Raw genomic sequence first — 16,953 nt, 5'->3', positions numbered from 1 at the left:
TTTTGAAATAGGGCATTCTAAAATTTGACCCTCCGAGCTTTAGTCTGAGCTAACAAAACCTAGCAGCAGATAGCCCAGATGGGCAGCAGACAGTCCGCCCTTGCCTCACACTCTGGAGTGGCTCCACTTTGCAGAACTTTGCAGTTCTTTATATTCATTGCAGGGCAAAGGGTATAACCACACAGAGGTAACATTAACACTTCTTATGTGCTGTATGACTAACTACCTGGGGAGGCAGCTGTCTGTGGCCAAGTAGTTACCAAGCATTAGTGCTCTCATGCACAGTTCATCCTCTGTTGCCAAACTACTGCAGAAACACGACCATGCTTGGTTCACAGAGGCCAAAAGCTACCACTGGCTTTATGTTGCATAGGACATTTTAAAGTGATCACCATGAAGCATGTGCCTTTGTGTGATCCAAAACTGGTTTCGCACAGTGAAACGGTTGTTGCTCTTGAACTTCGGTTGCTTTTGAGCATTCAAGCCCCCCCCCCCCAAGTTTTCCAGTCTGAAGACCTGACAGATCCTCTTATATCCATTTGCATTCTCATTTCAGAAGCTGTGTCACATATTTTCTAGTTTCTAAATACGTAGGCTTGTGCTTCTTCAGAAAGAGATGGGAATGGAATGATTGGAGCGGGTGGGGGGGGCTACATTCCTGTTTCAGGTTCTGCAATGAACACATCCATTCCAGAGCCCCCATCAGCAGACCTTGAGGTTAGGAAGTGGCCCAGGCTTTCTGGTTGGTCTCACTGCTTTTTGACTTACCCTCCGCCTGCACACTTCTTTTCCGTTTGCACACATGTCCTTCCTCACTGATCTGTTTGCAAGCGCTGCGGCACCCATGCTCACAAATGCCCTAAAGTGAATTATTTTGCCATTTTAATGTTGTTTTCAAGTGCTTTAATTCTTTATGGGCATTGCCTTGTGGATTCTGATTGGGTGGAAAGGTAGCATAAAATATTTTTAAATTAATAAATAGCATTGTTGGAGAAGGGCATGTGGCTAGTGCTCAGCAGTAACACTTCAGAGGGCTATTGCAACAGCACCCCCAGCTGCACACACTAGCCAAGGCTGTGGGAGGGATAGAGCATGGGGAAAGGACACAAATGCTGGTGGGAGGGTGGAAAGGGAGGCACGAGGGTCCCAGTAGTGGCCAGAAGGGGGGGGGGGGACTGAGCACCGTCTGCTGCCTCCCCCCCCAAAACCCCCCAGAACTGGCCCTGAGATTCATTCTAACACACTGCTTTCCCCACCTACGTACAGAAAAGCAGGAGGATATCCTGGCAGTTCTAATTTCAGAGTTGTGGCGAACGGAGGCACTATTTCTGATTCTTGCAATCCAGATACTTTGACTTGCACTTATCTTTGCTTCTTCTTTGAGGAGTCGGCGTTTGTCTTGTCGGATGTTTTCAGAGGTTTCTCCCCCCCCCCCCCCTATCGTCAAGTCAAACTTTTGCCACGACTTTGAAGTCAGTGCTCACCTGGCTGCCACAATCAATCCGGTTTGACAGATGTCAGTACCTGTGCTCAAGCAGCAGACTTGGGCTGTCTGTTTTAGATGTGTACTTGGGTCCTGATGGAGTTTTGAAAATGGGGAGAGATTTAAGAGACTGACATCTCCCAAATTTGTCCTATTAAAAAAAATAAAGGCACGGCTGTGTGAAGTTCTGTTTGCTTTACACTCTAAAAGGCATACTGCCATAGATCTAGGAGGAAGGAACTTTGGAAAAAACTGTCTCAGTATGACAATTTGCTTTTGCTAAGTACGCCTTAAAGTAACTTGCCTTGCTTACATTAAGCCACATAAAACCAGCTCTTTCTTCTGATCTTTCCATCTGCTTCTCTGAAAGGGATGGGTTTCAGTTGTGGCTAGGAACCGAGCTGCCCATTTACTTTCCATCAGAAGTTTCACAGCTGTCATTCTTGAATTTACTGGCTCCAGTGTCTGGTTTGCTCATGTTTCTCTTCAGTCAGCATAATAATTTCCAAACTGCCACTTCTGATAAGGATTGGAGGCAGAACAAATGTTTACCCTCAGGGCTTTCTGAGACTGATCCACTTCTAAGCACAAGGCCTGTGGAAGATGTTCTAAAACAATGTGATCCATCTGGAAGGGGAGGGAGAGAGAGAAACACTGTGAATGTTTTGTAATGTACAAGAGCTGATAAATTTCATTCACTTGGTACAAGAGAAAACATTGGTAGATTATGGCCTTGGTAACTATCTATTCATTGAATATGTATGGGCTGAAAAGGAACCTTGGCTGTATTCCATATTTCCACCTGTTCTCTGGCCAGAACTTTAATAGAATCATAGAGTTGGGAGGGATCCTCAGGGTCATCTAGTCCAACCCCCTGCACAATGCAGGAAACTCACAACTCACAAATACCTCCCCCTAAATTCACAGGATCCTCATTGCTGTCAGATGGCCATCTAGCCTCTGTTTAAAAACCTCCAAGGAAGGAGAGCCCACCACCTCCTGAGGAAGCCTGTTTCACTGAAGAATCGCTCTAATGGTCAGGAAGTTCTTCTTAATGTTGAGCTGGAAACTCTTTTGATTTCATTTCAGTCCATCCATCAACCTTTCCTCATAGGACTTGGTTTCCAGACCCCTCACCACCTTCATCGCCCTCCTCTGGACCCGTTCCAGCTTGTCTATATCCTTCTTAACATGTGGTGCCCAAAACGGGACACAATACTCCAGGTGAGGTCTTACCAAAGCAGAGTAAAGCGATACCATCACTTCATGTGATCTGAACATTATACTTCTGTTGATACAGCCCAAAATTGCATTTACCTTCTGTGCAGCTTTTTAATCCTTTGAAAATGCAAAGAGCAAAACTGTCACTGTTTAGTGGTAATTATCATGCAAAGGAAATAATCTCAGATGGCATTTGAAATAGATGGTAACTTACTCCAGGAAAACTTGGCTTTCATGTTGCATGATTTCTCAGCTGATGAAGTATTAAGAACACTTCACTGTGATGAAAAGTGGGTTGAGTAATTTGTTGATTACATCCAAGTGCCAGGATGAGAAACTGGGTTATGACATTGTGAAAAGTTTGAATGATACAAGGAGATATTCTCATTCATTTTCCATTTGGGTGAAAAAATCTTTGTGTGATTTTCTCAACTGACAAAGTTCAAAACGTTGACTATCAATTGATTAAGGGATGACTCAGGGTACGGTCAGATGGGCAGGTTACTTTATATAAACCGCTTGAGCTTGGGGCAGTTTCTGTCGATCAGACAGCACCCCTTAAGCCAGCATCATAGTGCCACAGGCCCGTGGTTGGTCAACCACATCACTAACATGCTGCAACCACGGACCCATGGCTGGGTTGGTTTTGCCCCTAAGTACTGCTGGGCATGTGCAGGAGCATACAAGTGCACATGTGCTTCCGGCAGCATTATACGGGGATGCTGAAGTGCACGACAAAGTGAGGCTGAAAAGAAAAAGGACACACTAGTAACAGAGTGGAATGATCACACTGCTCATGTGTTTCCATGGCACAGCCGGGTGATCAGACGCCTGGAAATTCGCCATGGAAGCGCTTTGCTGAGGTAGCCACTAGAATTTGCCGGAGGCTATTTAATCCATGTGGGGAGTTGTTTTAGTATGAGGTAAAGATGAATGGGGCACAGAAGCCAGATGTGCATGTTCGATCATGCCCACTTGATCTGGAGGGGAGGGGTAGCTATGTCAGGCCAAACTGCTCGTGTGATCACACCCTCAGGTTAATTTAGCCTTTAGAAATATCACTACAGGTTTCCAACAAATTCACAATGGGATTTAGGCATGAAGGAACACCTGAATTTAAAGGTTATATGACCTGCCTACTTGACAGACCAGTTGTCCCAACAGGAACTTGTAGACCACCTCAGGTCTCCTGTGAGATCCATTCACTGGTTACCATGTGGACTTATTCCTTCACAGAAATACCTTCTACTCTCTGGAATAGTTTGCTAAAAGTGAGAACCTCTGCTTTCGTCCAGTGCCACAGGCAGTGTAAAGCCATCTTTTTCAGGTTATTGAACCTACTTTGAGAGAGGCTGGGGAGATGGGTTGGAGCATAAGAATTAAGACATGTCCAGTATAGACGTACTTTTTCATTGACTTATACATGAAAGGCTTATACATGTGAATCTATGAAAGGAGAGTCGATTTTTATTTTTATACCTCACTTTTCTCTACCTTAAGAAGTCTCAAAGCATCTTACAATTGCCTTCCTTGCCTCCCCCCCACAACAGTCACCTTGTGAGGTGAGAACTGCGAGAAGAGAACTGAGAACTGTGACTGGCCCAAAGTCACCCAGTAGGCTTCATGTGGAGGAATGGGGAATCAAACCCACTTCTCCAGATTAGAGTCTGCTGCTCTAAACCACTACACCATGGACCAAGCAAAAATCTGACAGCAAGCTCATGTTTGCCATGAGTTTTCCATCGCCATTTTTTAAAATGTTGGGGCAGGTATGATTGGGAGGGCCCAATCCTATTCAGGCCCATGGCACAGCTCTCCTACCTCTACCCTGCACCTTGAAGTGCTAAAACAGCCATGGGTTTTTATGCAGATCCTCCCCCATGGATCTTCTGGCACTTGAAAAGGCATGGGGTGCAGCTTGGTGCTGCAGAACTTGAGAATTTGTGATGGTGAACTTGTGGTGGGTATGAGTTCACCGTCATGTTCAATTTGCCCCTATGTTATTATATAGCATTTTTGTATAATTGTAGATCCTTCAGTACACACGTTATAATTGTTATCCATTGTACTGATTTAAGGCGCTGTTGTTGGTGTTGTAACACAGGTTTCCTCAAGGAGCTGCTCCTTTTCTTTTTGTATTAAATTTTGTGGCACTTCCAATTAATTTGATTTGAGTTTCACCTTTGGTTGTCCCAGAGTCACCACTAGAGTCAAGAAAAGGGGAGGGACGGTGGCTCAGTGGTAGAGCATCTGCTTGGTAAGCAGAAGGTCCGAGGTTCAATCCCTGGCATCTCCAACTAAAAAGGGTCCAGGCAAATAGGTGTGAAAAACCTCAGCTTGAGACCCTGGAGAGCCGCTGCCAGTCTGAGAAGACAATACTGACTTTGATGGACCCAGGGTCTGATTCAGTATAAGGCAGTTTCATATGTTCAAAAATGGCATACACGTTTAGATAAAGAAAATAAATTGGGGCAGGTATGAAGAACCTAGAGTTTCAAAGCATCTCTTTATTTATTTTAAGGGCGATTTCCCACACAGCTTACCGAGGAGTGAAGTCCCTCCTCACCACGCAGCGTCTGCTCGGATTTCCCACCAACTGCTCTGCGGATTCAGGAAGCGCCGCACCTTTTGCATTGCTAACGTAAACTAGGGTTTTAGCGATTTCCATTTGAGACGCAAAAAGTGTGGCACTTCCTGAATCCGTGGAGCAGTTGGTGGGAAATCCGAGCAGACGCTGCGCGGTGAGGAGGGACTTTGCTCCTCGGTAAGCTGTGTGGGAAATCGCCCCTTGTGTCACCTTCCTCTCGTTTTGCATCTGCTCAGTAGATGCAGACAATGACTGAGGTGGTGACTGGCGCACCAGAAGCCATGAAAGGGGAATGAGTTGATGGTGTGCAGCACCATGGGAAACTTGTGAAATCTTGACTGAGGCAAGATGTGGGGAGCTGTGGCCTTGTTACGTGCTTGTGATGTATAAGGGCAGTTGGATGCTGGCCACTGTGTCAGAAGTAATTACCACATCCTCCCCCTCCTCTCTATCTTTAGCACAATCAAGTTTCCAAGCCAATAATATTTTAAAAACACTGAACGAAAATGGCAATGGCAAGTCCACAACTTGGATACACTGACTAAAAAAAGAGGTTCTAGTGGTTCCCTGTGCATCAAACAAAGAAGATTTCTTTGAAATCACCACCAGCTGACATCAGACCATGGGCAGGGAGACTCAGCCAGTCTGACCCAAAGCAAACCATTAAATGCTTTAGAGGTAACCTCCCCCCCCCCTCCCTCTGCCAATTGCACTCGGCCCTGAAGCATATTGGAAGCCAGGGCACTTGATAAAGCAATGGGATAAGATCCAATGGACCCCTCTTCCTATACCGGGCACTGTGTTTTGCACTCATCGATGCCCTGCACAGGCAAGGAGGGCCAGCGTGGGGTCGTGGTTGGAGTGTCAGAATAGAAGGATTCAGATTCCCACTGTGCAATGGAAGTTTGCTGGGTGACCTTGGGCCAGTCATTCTCTCTCACTCTAACAGGGAAGAATTATGTGAGCCACTTGAGGACCCTATAGGGAGGAATGGGGGGAGAGTCAAATAAAATAAATAGTCTCAGTCTTTGGTCTTTACAGTGCTAATGAGTTTGTTTTTAAAGTATTCCATTGAGAAATTTTTGAGTTTGGACTGTAATTTATTAATAATTATTTTTTTTGGACTGCTGTTTTAGTATTATATTATCATTTTATTTTACTGTTTGTATTTCAGAAGAAGAAGATATTGGATTTATATCCCGCCCTCCACTCCGAAGAGTCTCAGAGCGGCTCACAATCTCCTTTCCCTTCCTCCCCCACAACAGACACCCTGTGAGGTAGATGAAGATATTGGATTTATATCCCGCCCTCCACTCCGAAGAGTCTCAGAGCGGCTCACAATCTCCTTTATCTTCCTCCCCCACAACAGACACCCTGTGAGGTAGATGAAGATATTGGATTTATATCCCGCCCTCCACTCCGAAGAGTCTCAGAGCGGCTCATAATCTCCTTTACCTTCCTCCCCCACAACAGACACCCTGTGAGGTAGATGAAGATATTGGATTTATATCCCGCCCTCCACTCCGAAGAGTCTCAGAGCGGCTCACAATCTCCTTTACCTTCCTCCCCCACAACAGACACCCTGTGAGGTAGATGAAGACATTGGATTTATATCCCGCCCTCCACTCCGAAGAGTCTCAGAGCGGCTCACAATCTCCTTTACCTTCCTCCCCCACAACAGACACCCTGTGAGGTGGGTGGGGCTGGAGAGGGCTCTCCCAGCAGCTGCCCTTTCAAGGACAACCTCTGCCAGAGCTATGGCTGACCCAAGGCCATGCTAGCAGGTGCAAGTAGAGGAGTGGGGAATCAAACCCGGTTCTCCCAGATAAGAGTCCGCACACTTAACCACTACACCAAACTGGCTCTCCAGTTATATTTCACATAAAGTAGCAACAAGATAAGAGTTTTAATTTAAAATGCTGAAATTCCATTTATTAAAATCTAGATGGGGGGAGCTGGAGTGCTTGGTGTTCAATGACAATTTAGATATCTCAAGAACATGGTGGAATGGGGAAAATCTATGGGATACAGTCATTCCTAGGTATAGGCTCTATAGGCAGGACAGGGAGGGATGAGTTGTTGTTGGTGTTGTGTTGTATCCAGGACCTTCTCAAACTGGTGACAATGCGGCAAATGAAGTTCAATGTTAGTATGAGGAAGGTAATGCGCACTGGAACAAAAAATAAATAAAAACTTCGAGGGAAGGCTAATGGGATCTGAACTGACTGAGAGGGGGAAAGATCTTGGGCTCACAGTGGACAGCTCAGTGAAAGTGTCAACTCAGTTTGCTGCAGCAGTCCAAAAGGCAAACTCTACGTTAAGGACTGTTAGGAAAGGGACTGAGAATAAAATGGCTGTAATGCTCCTGTATAGATCTATGGTGCGGCCTCATTTGGAATACTGTGCACAGATCTGGTAACTGCATGTCCAAAAGGACAATGCAGGGCTGGAAAAAGTATGGAGGGCAACCAAGATGATTAGGGGTTTGGAGCACCTTTCCTATGAGGAAAGGCTGAAGAGTGTGGGACTTTTCAGTTTAGAAAGGAGATGACTAAGGGGAGGTCATGATAGAGGTTTATAAAATTATGCATGGGATGAAAAGAGTTGATGAGAATTTCTTCTCCCTCTGATGCCACGGGACCTCCCCTCACAGGGGTCCCTCCATTTTATATCCCTGTGTACTTGCATGTTTTTAGCATAGGCCTAGAAATGAAAAATGGAGTCTGGACCAAATGGATATTGAGACGACAGTGAATGATGCTGAGGGAGTGCAAGGAATGTGAAGCAACTCCTCCATCAATCAAGCGAAAGCCGTATCTAGTGTGAGTCAACCGAAGAGCCTTTTCCCCAAGGACCCGAGGGGGTTCCCTCCCTGATAATCTGGCCTTAATGAATGGCCCAAATAATCAAGACAATGAGCAATGGGCCAGCCCCAGCCATTTCCTCTTTATCTTAAGTGCTAGACAGGAAGTTTTCTCCCCCTACTCCATCAAGTAAAGTACTCACCCATCTACCTGCCCACCTAAACTCTTAATCTCCCTAAAGGAACACTTCTCCTTGATACCTTTATCAGAAATGAAAAAGAAAAAAATCCCCTCCTTTTTCAAATTAGCTCATCTCCGGAGAGATGGATTTTTCATTACTTCTGCATTCCACTGATGACGCTTCCCCCCCCACCCCCCCTCGGTCTTAGCAAAAATGTATAAAAGGTCCAATTTGTAACAGGTTTTGGATCCCACTCTGTTACCTCAGCTGCATGGTTGGTTTCTCTGCTTTTCCACTGTGTTCTGCTGTGCTTCTCTAGAGCTGCACAGCTGTCTTCAGGAAGCAGACTTGTATGTCTTTCATTCTCTCCTATTACATTCTCTCTTAGTAGCAGGTAGTTTGTTAGGGAAAGTGTTTAAACTGTGTCTGTATTTCCCATATGCATTTATTTCCTTTCCATAACACCTGTGTTTTTTTCATTTACCTGACAACTTGATTCTCTTTCTGTTAATTTAATACATTTACTTTCCTGCTTAAAAAACTCACCCCCTTCCATTTCTTTTGAGCGTCGGTCTGCATCTTGATCCCCGTATACACAAGTTACAATCTTAGTAATTAATACCCTGCAATACACACATTTCTCTTTGCTAGCAGATGGATATTTTGGTTAGCTACAGGCATGCACATGTGTGGGTGATTTGGGTTAAAAAAAGGTAGTCCCCTGTGCAAGCTCCAGTCGTTTCCGACTCTGGGGTGACGCTGCTTTCACGTTTTCACGGCAGACTTTGGCTTGCCATTGCCTTTCCCAGTGATTTGGGTTACATCTCCCAAAATATTAGAAATTGAAGCTGATGGGCAGTAGGTTCAGGACAAACCAAAGGAAATGCTACCTTATACAGAGAGTGATTAAAATGTGGAATTCACTGCCGGAGGGTGTAGTGATGGCTACAGCCGTTAAAGGTTTTAAAGGGGATTAAACATATTCATGGAGGATAAGTCTATCAATGGCTATTGGCCATGGTGACTGAGGAGAACCAACAAATTCAGAGGCAGTAAGCCTCTGAATCTTAGAGCCAGGAAGCAACATCAGGGGGGAAGCCTCAGTTTATATGCCCTGTTGTCGGCTGTCCAGAGGAACTAGCTGGCTATTATGTGAGACAGAACATTGGAATAGATGGACTACTGGTCTGATCCAGCAGGACTCTGGTGGGATATAAATCCAATAACATCGTCGTCGTCTTCTTCTTTTCTTAGCTGAAAATGCTATAGATGCATACAAACCTATCCCATGAAAACTTGTACTCAGCACCGACTCTAGGGCAAACAGCACCCTAGGCAGGCATCCCCGCAGTACGCTCTGCTCGTCCCCCGCCATGCTCCGCTCACTTGCCTCCCCCCTCCCAGCTCGCCGTGACTAAAACAGAGCCCTACTGGCTTCTCCTAGCCCAAGCCGGTGCATTTTGTTAAAAGACGGATGGAGGAGGTATCTCCCCCCTCCTTTCTGGAACGGGAAGTGAGGGGGGGAGTGAAGCTTCCTCCATCTGTCTTTTAACAAAACATGCAGGTGCGGGTTAGTTGTGGCGAGCTCCTGGGAGGGGGACAAGCGAGTGGAGCAGTGGCAGGGTGGTGGTGGAGGGGCAGAGGGGGCTGGCAGTGGCCATGGCAGCAGCGGCCCGGGGGGGGAGGGAGGCAAACTAGGTGGTTGTTTTGGGCACCAGAAGGGGGGGGGCAATTTGGCGCCTCTGGCCTCCCGGCACCCTAGGAAACTGCTCAGTTGGCCTAGATGGCGAGCCAGCTCTGCTTGTACTGCCAGCAATGACAGATCCTTGGAGTATGGGGGTGGATTCAGACCTCCAAACAAGTGACTGGCAGGTAAGCTTTGCCATCAGGCCATCATCCCTTGGACAGGAAATTGCATGAGTGTCTCCTGTCTGGTACTTTCCCTCAATAAGCTATTGTGTGCATGTGTGGACTGCCTTTGGTGAAGGTGAAATTGTGTGTTTTCTTCTTGTTTCCCCAGTGTTCGCTGTCTTGCAAAAGCTGATGCTATCACATCCCGCCCTGGCTGGGATCTGAACCTCTGGTGGGAACACTCTTGGGAGGTTTGTAGTTGTTTGCTATGCTGAGTGAGCTATGGAACTGTAGGCATACTGTGGCTGGATTGGTTGTTTCCTCTCATGTGGCAAAAAAAGGAACTCAACTATAGGTAGGCAATCAAACCCTCATCTGAAGAGTTCACCAGAGTATGTTAAACCACAGGGTTCCTGCCATTTGTGCTATTGGCCTCCTTGGAAGTAAAGGGACTGATTGCTTTCCTACTCTGCCTCCTGCTCCTCCACTGTGGGTGGCAGCTGTGTGATGTCATGGGACTGTGCCATTCATGAGAGCATTGGCAGCATGCCTCTCCGTGATTGGTAGATGTCAGCATGGTTGCTAGGCACATTGTAATCACTATGTGACTGGAGTCTTCCCAGGGGATGTTTGTGTAATTTATTCTTTGTACTCAAAATCTTAATTCTTTGTATGTAAAACAGCCACAAAATACTGACTGGCCACCCAGGCACCACACTGGTGTCAACATTTAGGGTGAGGTCGATGAGCAGATTATACCAGATTTCCAAGGTCTGCACTAAGCAGAACTCAAGTAGCTAGTTTAAACAAAGTCCAAATGTCACAGGCCCTACATATCTTAGGCCATGCTGTTCAGACAAGAATGCCCATTTGAATATATAGCCAATGGACTAATAACCTTCACCAGGAAAGCGGAAGGGTGAGTGCATCCCAGTTGAATCTCCTGGATGTTTATCAACCATGATATTCTTTGGTGATTCTGGTCTTACTAGATTAAATTCAATCCAATTCAAGAAGGTGATGCTGGGGGGATTACTTCTCAGCCCCATAATATCAAAGCTAGGGGATCTTAGAGGGCTTCATTTTGTTTCTTATGCTACATGCACCTGCCTGCCTCCTTCCTTCCTTCCTTCCTTCCTTCCTTCCTTCCTTCCTTCCTTCCTTCCTTCCTTCCTTCCTTCCTTCCTTCCCACTTTTCTCCCCAGTTCAGACCCAAGCAGCTCTTTGCAAATCGTTCTCTCCTCCTTCATGGCCCACAACAAAAACTCTGTGAGATAGCCCAGGCTGAGAGTTCGTTGTGAGCTTCCACTGCAGAAGTGGGGATTCGAAACCGAGTTGCTCAAGGTTCTAATCTGCTACTTGATCCACTACACCATGCTGGCTGTTTAACATCTACATGAAATCATTGGTAGAGGTCATTGAGTGATTTGGGGTTAGGTGTCATCAATATGTGGATGATACCAAGCTCTGCTTCTTGATAACTGAGTCAGGTGGGTCTGTGGAAGTTCTGTACAGGTGCCTGGAGAAGGTAATGGGATGGACAAAGGGCAAGTAAACTGAAGCTCAATCCAGACAAGACTGAGGTGCTGCTGGTCAATGGAGAAGCAGGTTGAGGATTGTGGAGTCAGCTTATCCTGGAAAGTGTTGCACTGCCCTGAAGAAGCAGGTTTGTAGCCTGGGGATACTGCTGGATCCTGGCCTATGATTGGAGGCTGAAGTCTCCACTGTGGCTTTTAGCACCTTTTATCAGTTTCAACTGATATGCAAGCTAGGGTCCAGGCAAATAGATGTGAAAAACCTCAGCTTGAGACCCTGGAGAGCCGCTGCCAGTCTGAGAAGACAATACTGACTTCGATGGACCCAGGGTCTGATTCAGTAGAAGGCAGCTTCATATGTTCATATGTTTGGGGAGGGACGGTGGCTCAGTGGTAGAGCATCTGCTTGGTAAGCAGAAGGTCCCAGGTTCAATCCCTGGCATCTCCAACTAAAAAGAGTCCAGGCAGATAGGTGTGAAAAACTTCAGCTTGAGACCCTGGAGAGCCGCTGCCAGTCTGAGTAGACAATACTGACTTTGATGGACCGAGGGTCTGATTCAGTAGAAGGCAGCTTCACATGTTCATATGAAAGTGCCATTGTAAAGTGCCACAGCTGACATAGTGACCCTCTAGGGTTTTCAAGGCAAGAGACATTCAGAAATGATTTGCCATAGCTTGCCTCCATGTCATGATCCTGCTATTCCCTGGAGGTCTTCCATTTAAATACTAGCCATAGCTGCCCTGCTTAGCTGATGAGATTGGGCTAGCCTGGACTCCCACTCAACCTGAATAATCTTTCAATGTAAAATTACCCCAAAGCTTCGTGTTTGATTTTTCTTTGTTTTAAGCAGTGCAGGTAAAAGGTAAGCCTGTAGAGGACAGCCATTCCCATTGCAGAAAATAAATCTGTCTTTTGGTTTCATACGACAGCAATAACGTTGGCTGCATTTTCTCCCACTGGGCTGGTGCTATGTTTCTTCAGAGTCTGATGTTTTCATAAAACTAATCTGATCTCTTACCTTGGCAAATAAAATTGTGTAGGCCAAGCTTGCTGCTAGCTCAATCTTGTATCGGGGCAATCAGCAGGTCCAATTGTGCTGAACTGGATATTATGGTGTTGTAAAATAAAAGGGGGAAGGGAGAGACAACTCTCTTTCTGGAGGCAATGACCAATCCGTTTTAAGAACCAGAGGTCAACAATAGATCAAAGATTATCAGCGGCATCTGACAAGTCATCAGGTAACCGAAATGATTGTTTTTCTTGTGCTTTTTCTTGACCTCAAAAAGAAGTATGTTCATGTTGGGGAGCTTTTGTAGTAAGATTGAAAAGCAGAAACCATTGGAAGGAGTGTTGCTATCAGGATATTGTACAAGACAACTGATTGACTACTATAATGACTATTGTTCCCTGGAATAGAAAAGAACAGCGATCCTTTTACTTCTATGTGTGTGTGGTGGGGGAACCCACTCATTTACTTTGGCACCTTTTAGTGTTTTATTTCTAAAATTCACAGCTTGAATATTAGGAAGTTTTTTCTTTAAAAGGTATCAGTCATTTGGTTGATCTTCGAAAAATGATAATTTAGAGTAACTTATCATCATCATCGCTGTGCTAAAAACTTGTACGTTTTAACGATGATTTATGGGAGGTCATCATTAAAATGTACAAGTTTTCAGCACAGCGATGATGATGATGGTCTTAGAACAGATGTGAGAATTTCTATAGTTTGCTGTGGCCTGGGGGAAATACTTCAAGTCTCATTGCCATCATACAATCTACTTTTGAAATAAAATAGTCATAAGACTGCATATATGAAACAGGATTGTGTATATACAAGGGGCAGTATAAGAAATGAGAAAGGAAACCTGAACTCTGTGAAAAGGACATGAAATTCTATGGTCCTGAAGTCCATTTCTGATATTGTTTGATGAGCATGCATTTCAAGACCTTTGCCTCAAGATGCCAATGTCACTAGAAGATAATAACACACAAAGTCTGATTCATGACCAAACTGAGCATCCGGCAAAATTCCAAGGGTGTGTGTCTTGGCAGTCAAATGTACACTGGAATTATAATCCTTGACCATGTTAGCTTTCTCTGCAATAAGAAGGGTATGTTCAGTTTGAAGATACCAGTAAGTTTAAATCAGGGTTGGCCTACAGGGAGAGCCAGTTTGGTGTAGTGGTTAAGTGTGCAGACTCTTATCTGGGAGAACTGGGTTTGATTCCCCACTCCTCCACTTGCACCTGCTAGCATGGCCTTGGGTCAGCCATAGCTCTGGCAGAGGTTGTCCTTGAAAGGGCAGCTGCTGCGAGAGCCTTCTCAGCCCCACCCACCTCACAGGGTGTCTGTTGTTGGCGAGGAAGGGAAAGGAGATTGTGAGCCGCTCTGAGACTCTTTGGAGTGGAGGGCGGGATATAAATCCAATATCTTCTTCTTCTTCTACAGTGAGGACAACATTCAGCTGGCTCATGTAGCAAACTGCAGGGGTGACAAAAACCTCCCATTCCACCTGCCATTTGCCAGCATCCCATTGCCAGTCAGCTTCTCCCCAGCGCTATTCCTGCCTCTCTCCATCATCCACCTCCAGCTGCCATGCTTCTATCTTGCGGTAATCCCCGCCCCTGCCTCATCAATACCACTCCACACCCACGAGTTACAGCTGCTAATCCACTTGGCCTCCTGGTCTAAAACAAGCACAGCAAGTCACAGTGCCCTATACGGCTTCGGACTGTGCAGGATCCATTTCTCATGATTCAAAGTGGTTTGCAATGATAGGTAACACTGCCCCCCCTCACTTCCAGTCAAAACCTAGGATGTGAAGCCTCAAATCTCTCTGTCCCTCCTTCCCCTCTTAAAAGATGCTTGCCATTCAACCCCCCTGAAAAAATCCTTGTAGCACCTCCTGAAGATCTGCAAGGAGGGGGCCCCCTTCACCTCAGGTAGCCTCACTCTACAGAACAGAAGCCATGACGGGCATGGCCCAGGCCCTGGTTGATGCCAGAGAGGCCACTCTGATTGGTGAAATAGCCAACAAATGAGTGCCTGACCATCGAAGTTGGTGCACAGGGACATATGGAAGGAAACAGTCCTTTAAAAATGTGGGTATTAGGTTGAGAAGGCTTTCAATGTCATAACCATCACCTTGTATTGAGCCTGGAGACAAACTGCCAGCCAATGTACCTGTTTCAAAACGTGCAAAATATGTTCTCAGAGGCTAGCCCCTGACAACAGTCATGTTGCTGCATTCGGAACCAGTTGTAGTCTTCAGACAGCCAATGTACAGCACACTGCAGTAATCCAGCCATGAGGTTACAGAAGCATGGTCCTGCGTGGCCAGTTCAGCTGGTAACGAGAGACTTGGTGAACCAGATGCAGCTGATAGAAGGCACTCTTGGTCACCATGCCAACCTGCTTTTCAACCAGCAAGGCAAAATCCATAACTGCTCTGTAAAAGTCAACTCCGCTCTAGTTAGGAACACACAGCTGCTCTCACAAATGAATCTTGTGAGAGTTTGCGAAAGATTCCTAGGGCAAGTGTGGCTTGCTGCACCACTTTTAAAGAGGTCTGGGGGAATGAGGGGGCTAAGGTAGGTTTGGAAGGACCATGGGGGAAAGGTGGAGCGGTGATCAAACAGCTGCCTAGAACAGCAAAATGTCTTGAGCTGCCGCTGATATAAACACTCACAGATGCTGCCCTCTCCCTCTAAACTATAGCTGAAAAATAATACCTGTACGAACTCTTTCCCTGTTCAAAAGACAAATGCCTGTCATCACCATAGACATGTAAATGATGCGCACCATTTCCAGTTTAGACACAGCGAGGGGGAAATAGTCATTTGCAACTGTTGTACTTACGAGTTCTGGATGAAAAGCAACCAGTGATTTATGCAGCCATTTCAGACTATTGTTTCTTTTATCACAAGGATCCAGGCCCAGAGTCCCTTTAGCATCAGTCAGTGCCATGCAGAGGTCTCCGTGCTGAATCAGTCTCAGCCAAGTGTAGTTGAACTTTTGGTTCTGCACATGGGAAGAAATCCACAACAGACCAATTTCTTCTATGAAAATGATTTTTTTGTCTTGGACTTAAATTTTAAAGGCTGGAAGTCAAATAAGGGTGCATTCCCTGGTTATGATTTAAGCACAGTGATGTTCAGAATCACCACAGGCTAGAAAAGGATTCCTCACTGCATAGCCCATGAACCTCACTAAATCTTACTCAAGAGCAGTCCTTGTCATATCCTAGCAAGAACTCTTGTTTTGCAGTCAAAATAGCCCAGGAAATATCCACCGAGGGGGTGTAGTTTTCTCTTCTTGGAGTAATGGTGCAAATGACAATGCTAAAACAATTTTTTTAAAAAATTGATAAAAATACCAAAATTTATCAACATGTCAGGCAGAGGGATGCACCTGGCCCAAGAGGAGGCAGTCTTGCCTGTAATCTTAACAAAAAAATACAAAATACCATGGAAACAATTGTAAAAATGCAAATAATTCTATTAAACAATAACTATCACAATGTTACTAAGTACTTCACTATAATCATAAGAAACTATCCTAAAGTCCGTTCCAAATGCAAATTTTCAAAGAGTCCTAAAATGGAGTATGCGGCATATGTAAAATCTCTTGAATATCTGTAATACAAAATTTCACTACGACTGTTCTTTTCTTCGGCAAAGCACGGAGCAATATCAATAGGATCCAGTCAGCCCAATGATCTACCAATATGGGTCATTTTGATGTCTCTTTTCATCAAGAACTTGAGATCCTTATAGTATAATTACTGAGGTAACCAAACGCTTTATGCAAAACATGATAGCCTCCAAACATAACAGTACACAGTACAAATATTTTCATTAGGCGGCACATAGAAAATCACTTTTAAAGAGGCCTATCCATATTGATAGATCGTTTGGGCTGTCTACGTGCTTTGCTGAAGAAAAGAACAGTCATAGTGAAATTTTGTATTACAGGTATTCGAGAGACTTTATATATGATGCATACTCCATTTTAGGGCTCTTTGAAAATTTGCCTTTGGAATAGGCTTCCTAACCCTCCCGCCCTGCCGGGGGACCCCAGGATTTCCAGCCTTTTCCCCCGCTCCCCAAAAAAACGGAAGTGGGGGGAGGGGGGAAACGGCAGCAAGGAGCATGGCGAGCCGCCCCATCCCGGAGCGGCCGAGGCCGCCGCGCCGCTGCCGCCCCCTCCCCACCCACCGCAGCTGCTCCTCCGAGATGTGCCCAGGCGGAGCCCATCTCGGAGGAGCAGCCAAGAGGCGACAGCAGTGCAG

The 16,953-nt window shown here is 45.6% G+C and overlaps 1 protein-coding gene across 1 annotated transcript in view; it reads right to left on the bottom strand.

Annotated features, from left to right (window-relative positions):
• Positions 1-1,705: 1,705 nt before the first annotated feature.
• The window catches only part of GALNT5 (polypeptide N-acetylgalactosaminyltransferase 5), a 51,887-nt gene continuing 36,639 nt past the window's right edge, over positions 1,706-16,953 (bottom strand). The window contains exons 9-10 of the mRNA XM_060257311.1: positions 15,522-15,683; positions 1,706-2,110 (exon numbers count right to left, since the gene is read on the bottom strand). Coding sequence (XP_060113294.1) covers positions 1,970-2,110; positions 15,522-15,683 — 303 coding nt within the window. The 3' untranslated portion in view covers positions 1,706-1,969. The remainder of the gene's footprint in view (positions 2,111-15,521; positions 15,684-16,953) is intronic.

Source organism: Heteronotia binoei, chromosome 16, assembly GCF_032191835.1.
Source record: "Heteronotia binoei isolate CCM8104 ecotype False Entrance Well chromosome 16, APGP_CSIRO_Hbin_v1, whole genome shotgun sequence".
Taxonomy (NCBI): Eukaryota; Metazoa; Chordata; class Lepidosauria; order Squamata; family Gekkonidae; genus Heteronotia; species Heteronotia binoei.
This window is presented reverse-complemented; position numbering and strand designations above follow the sequence as displayed.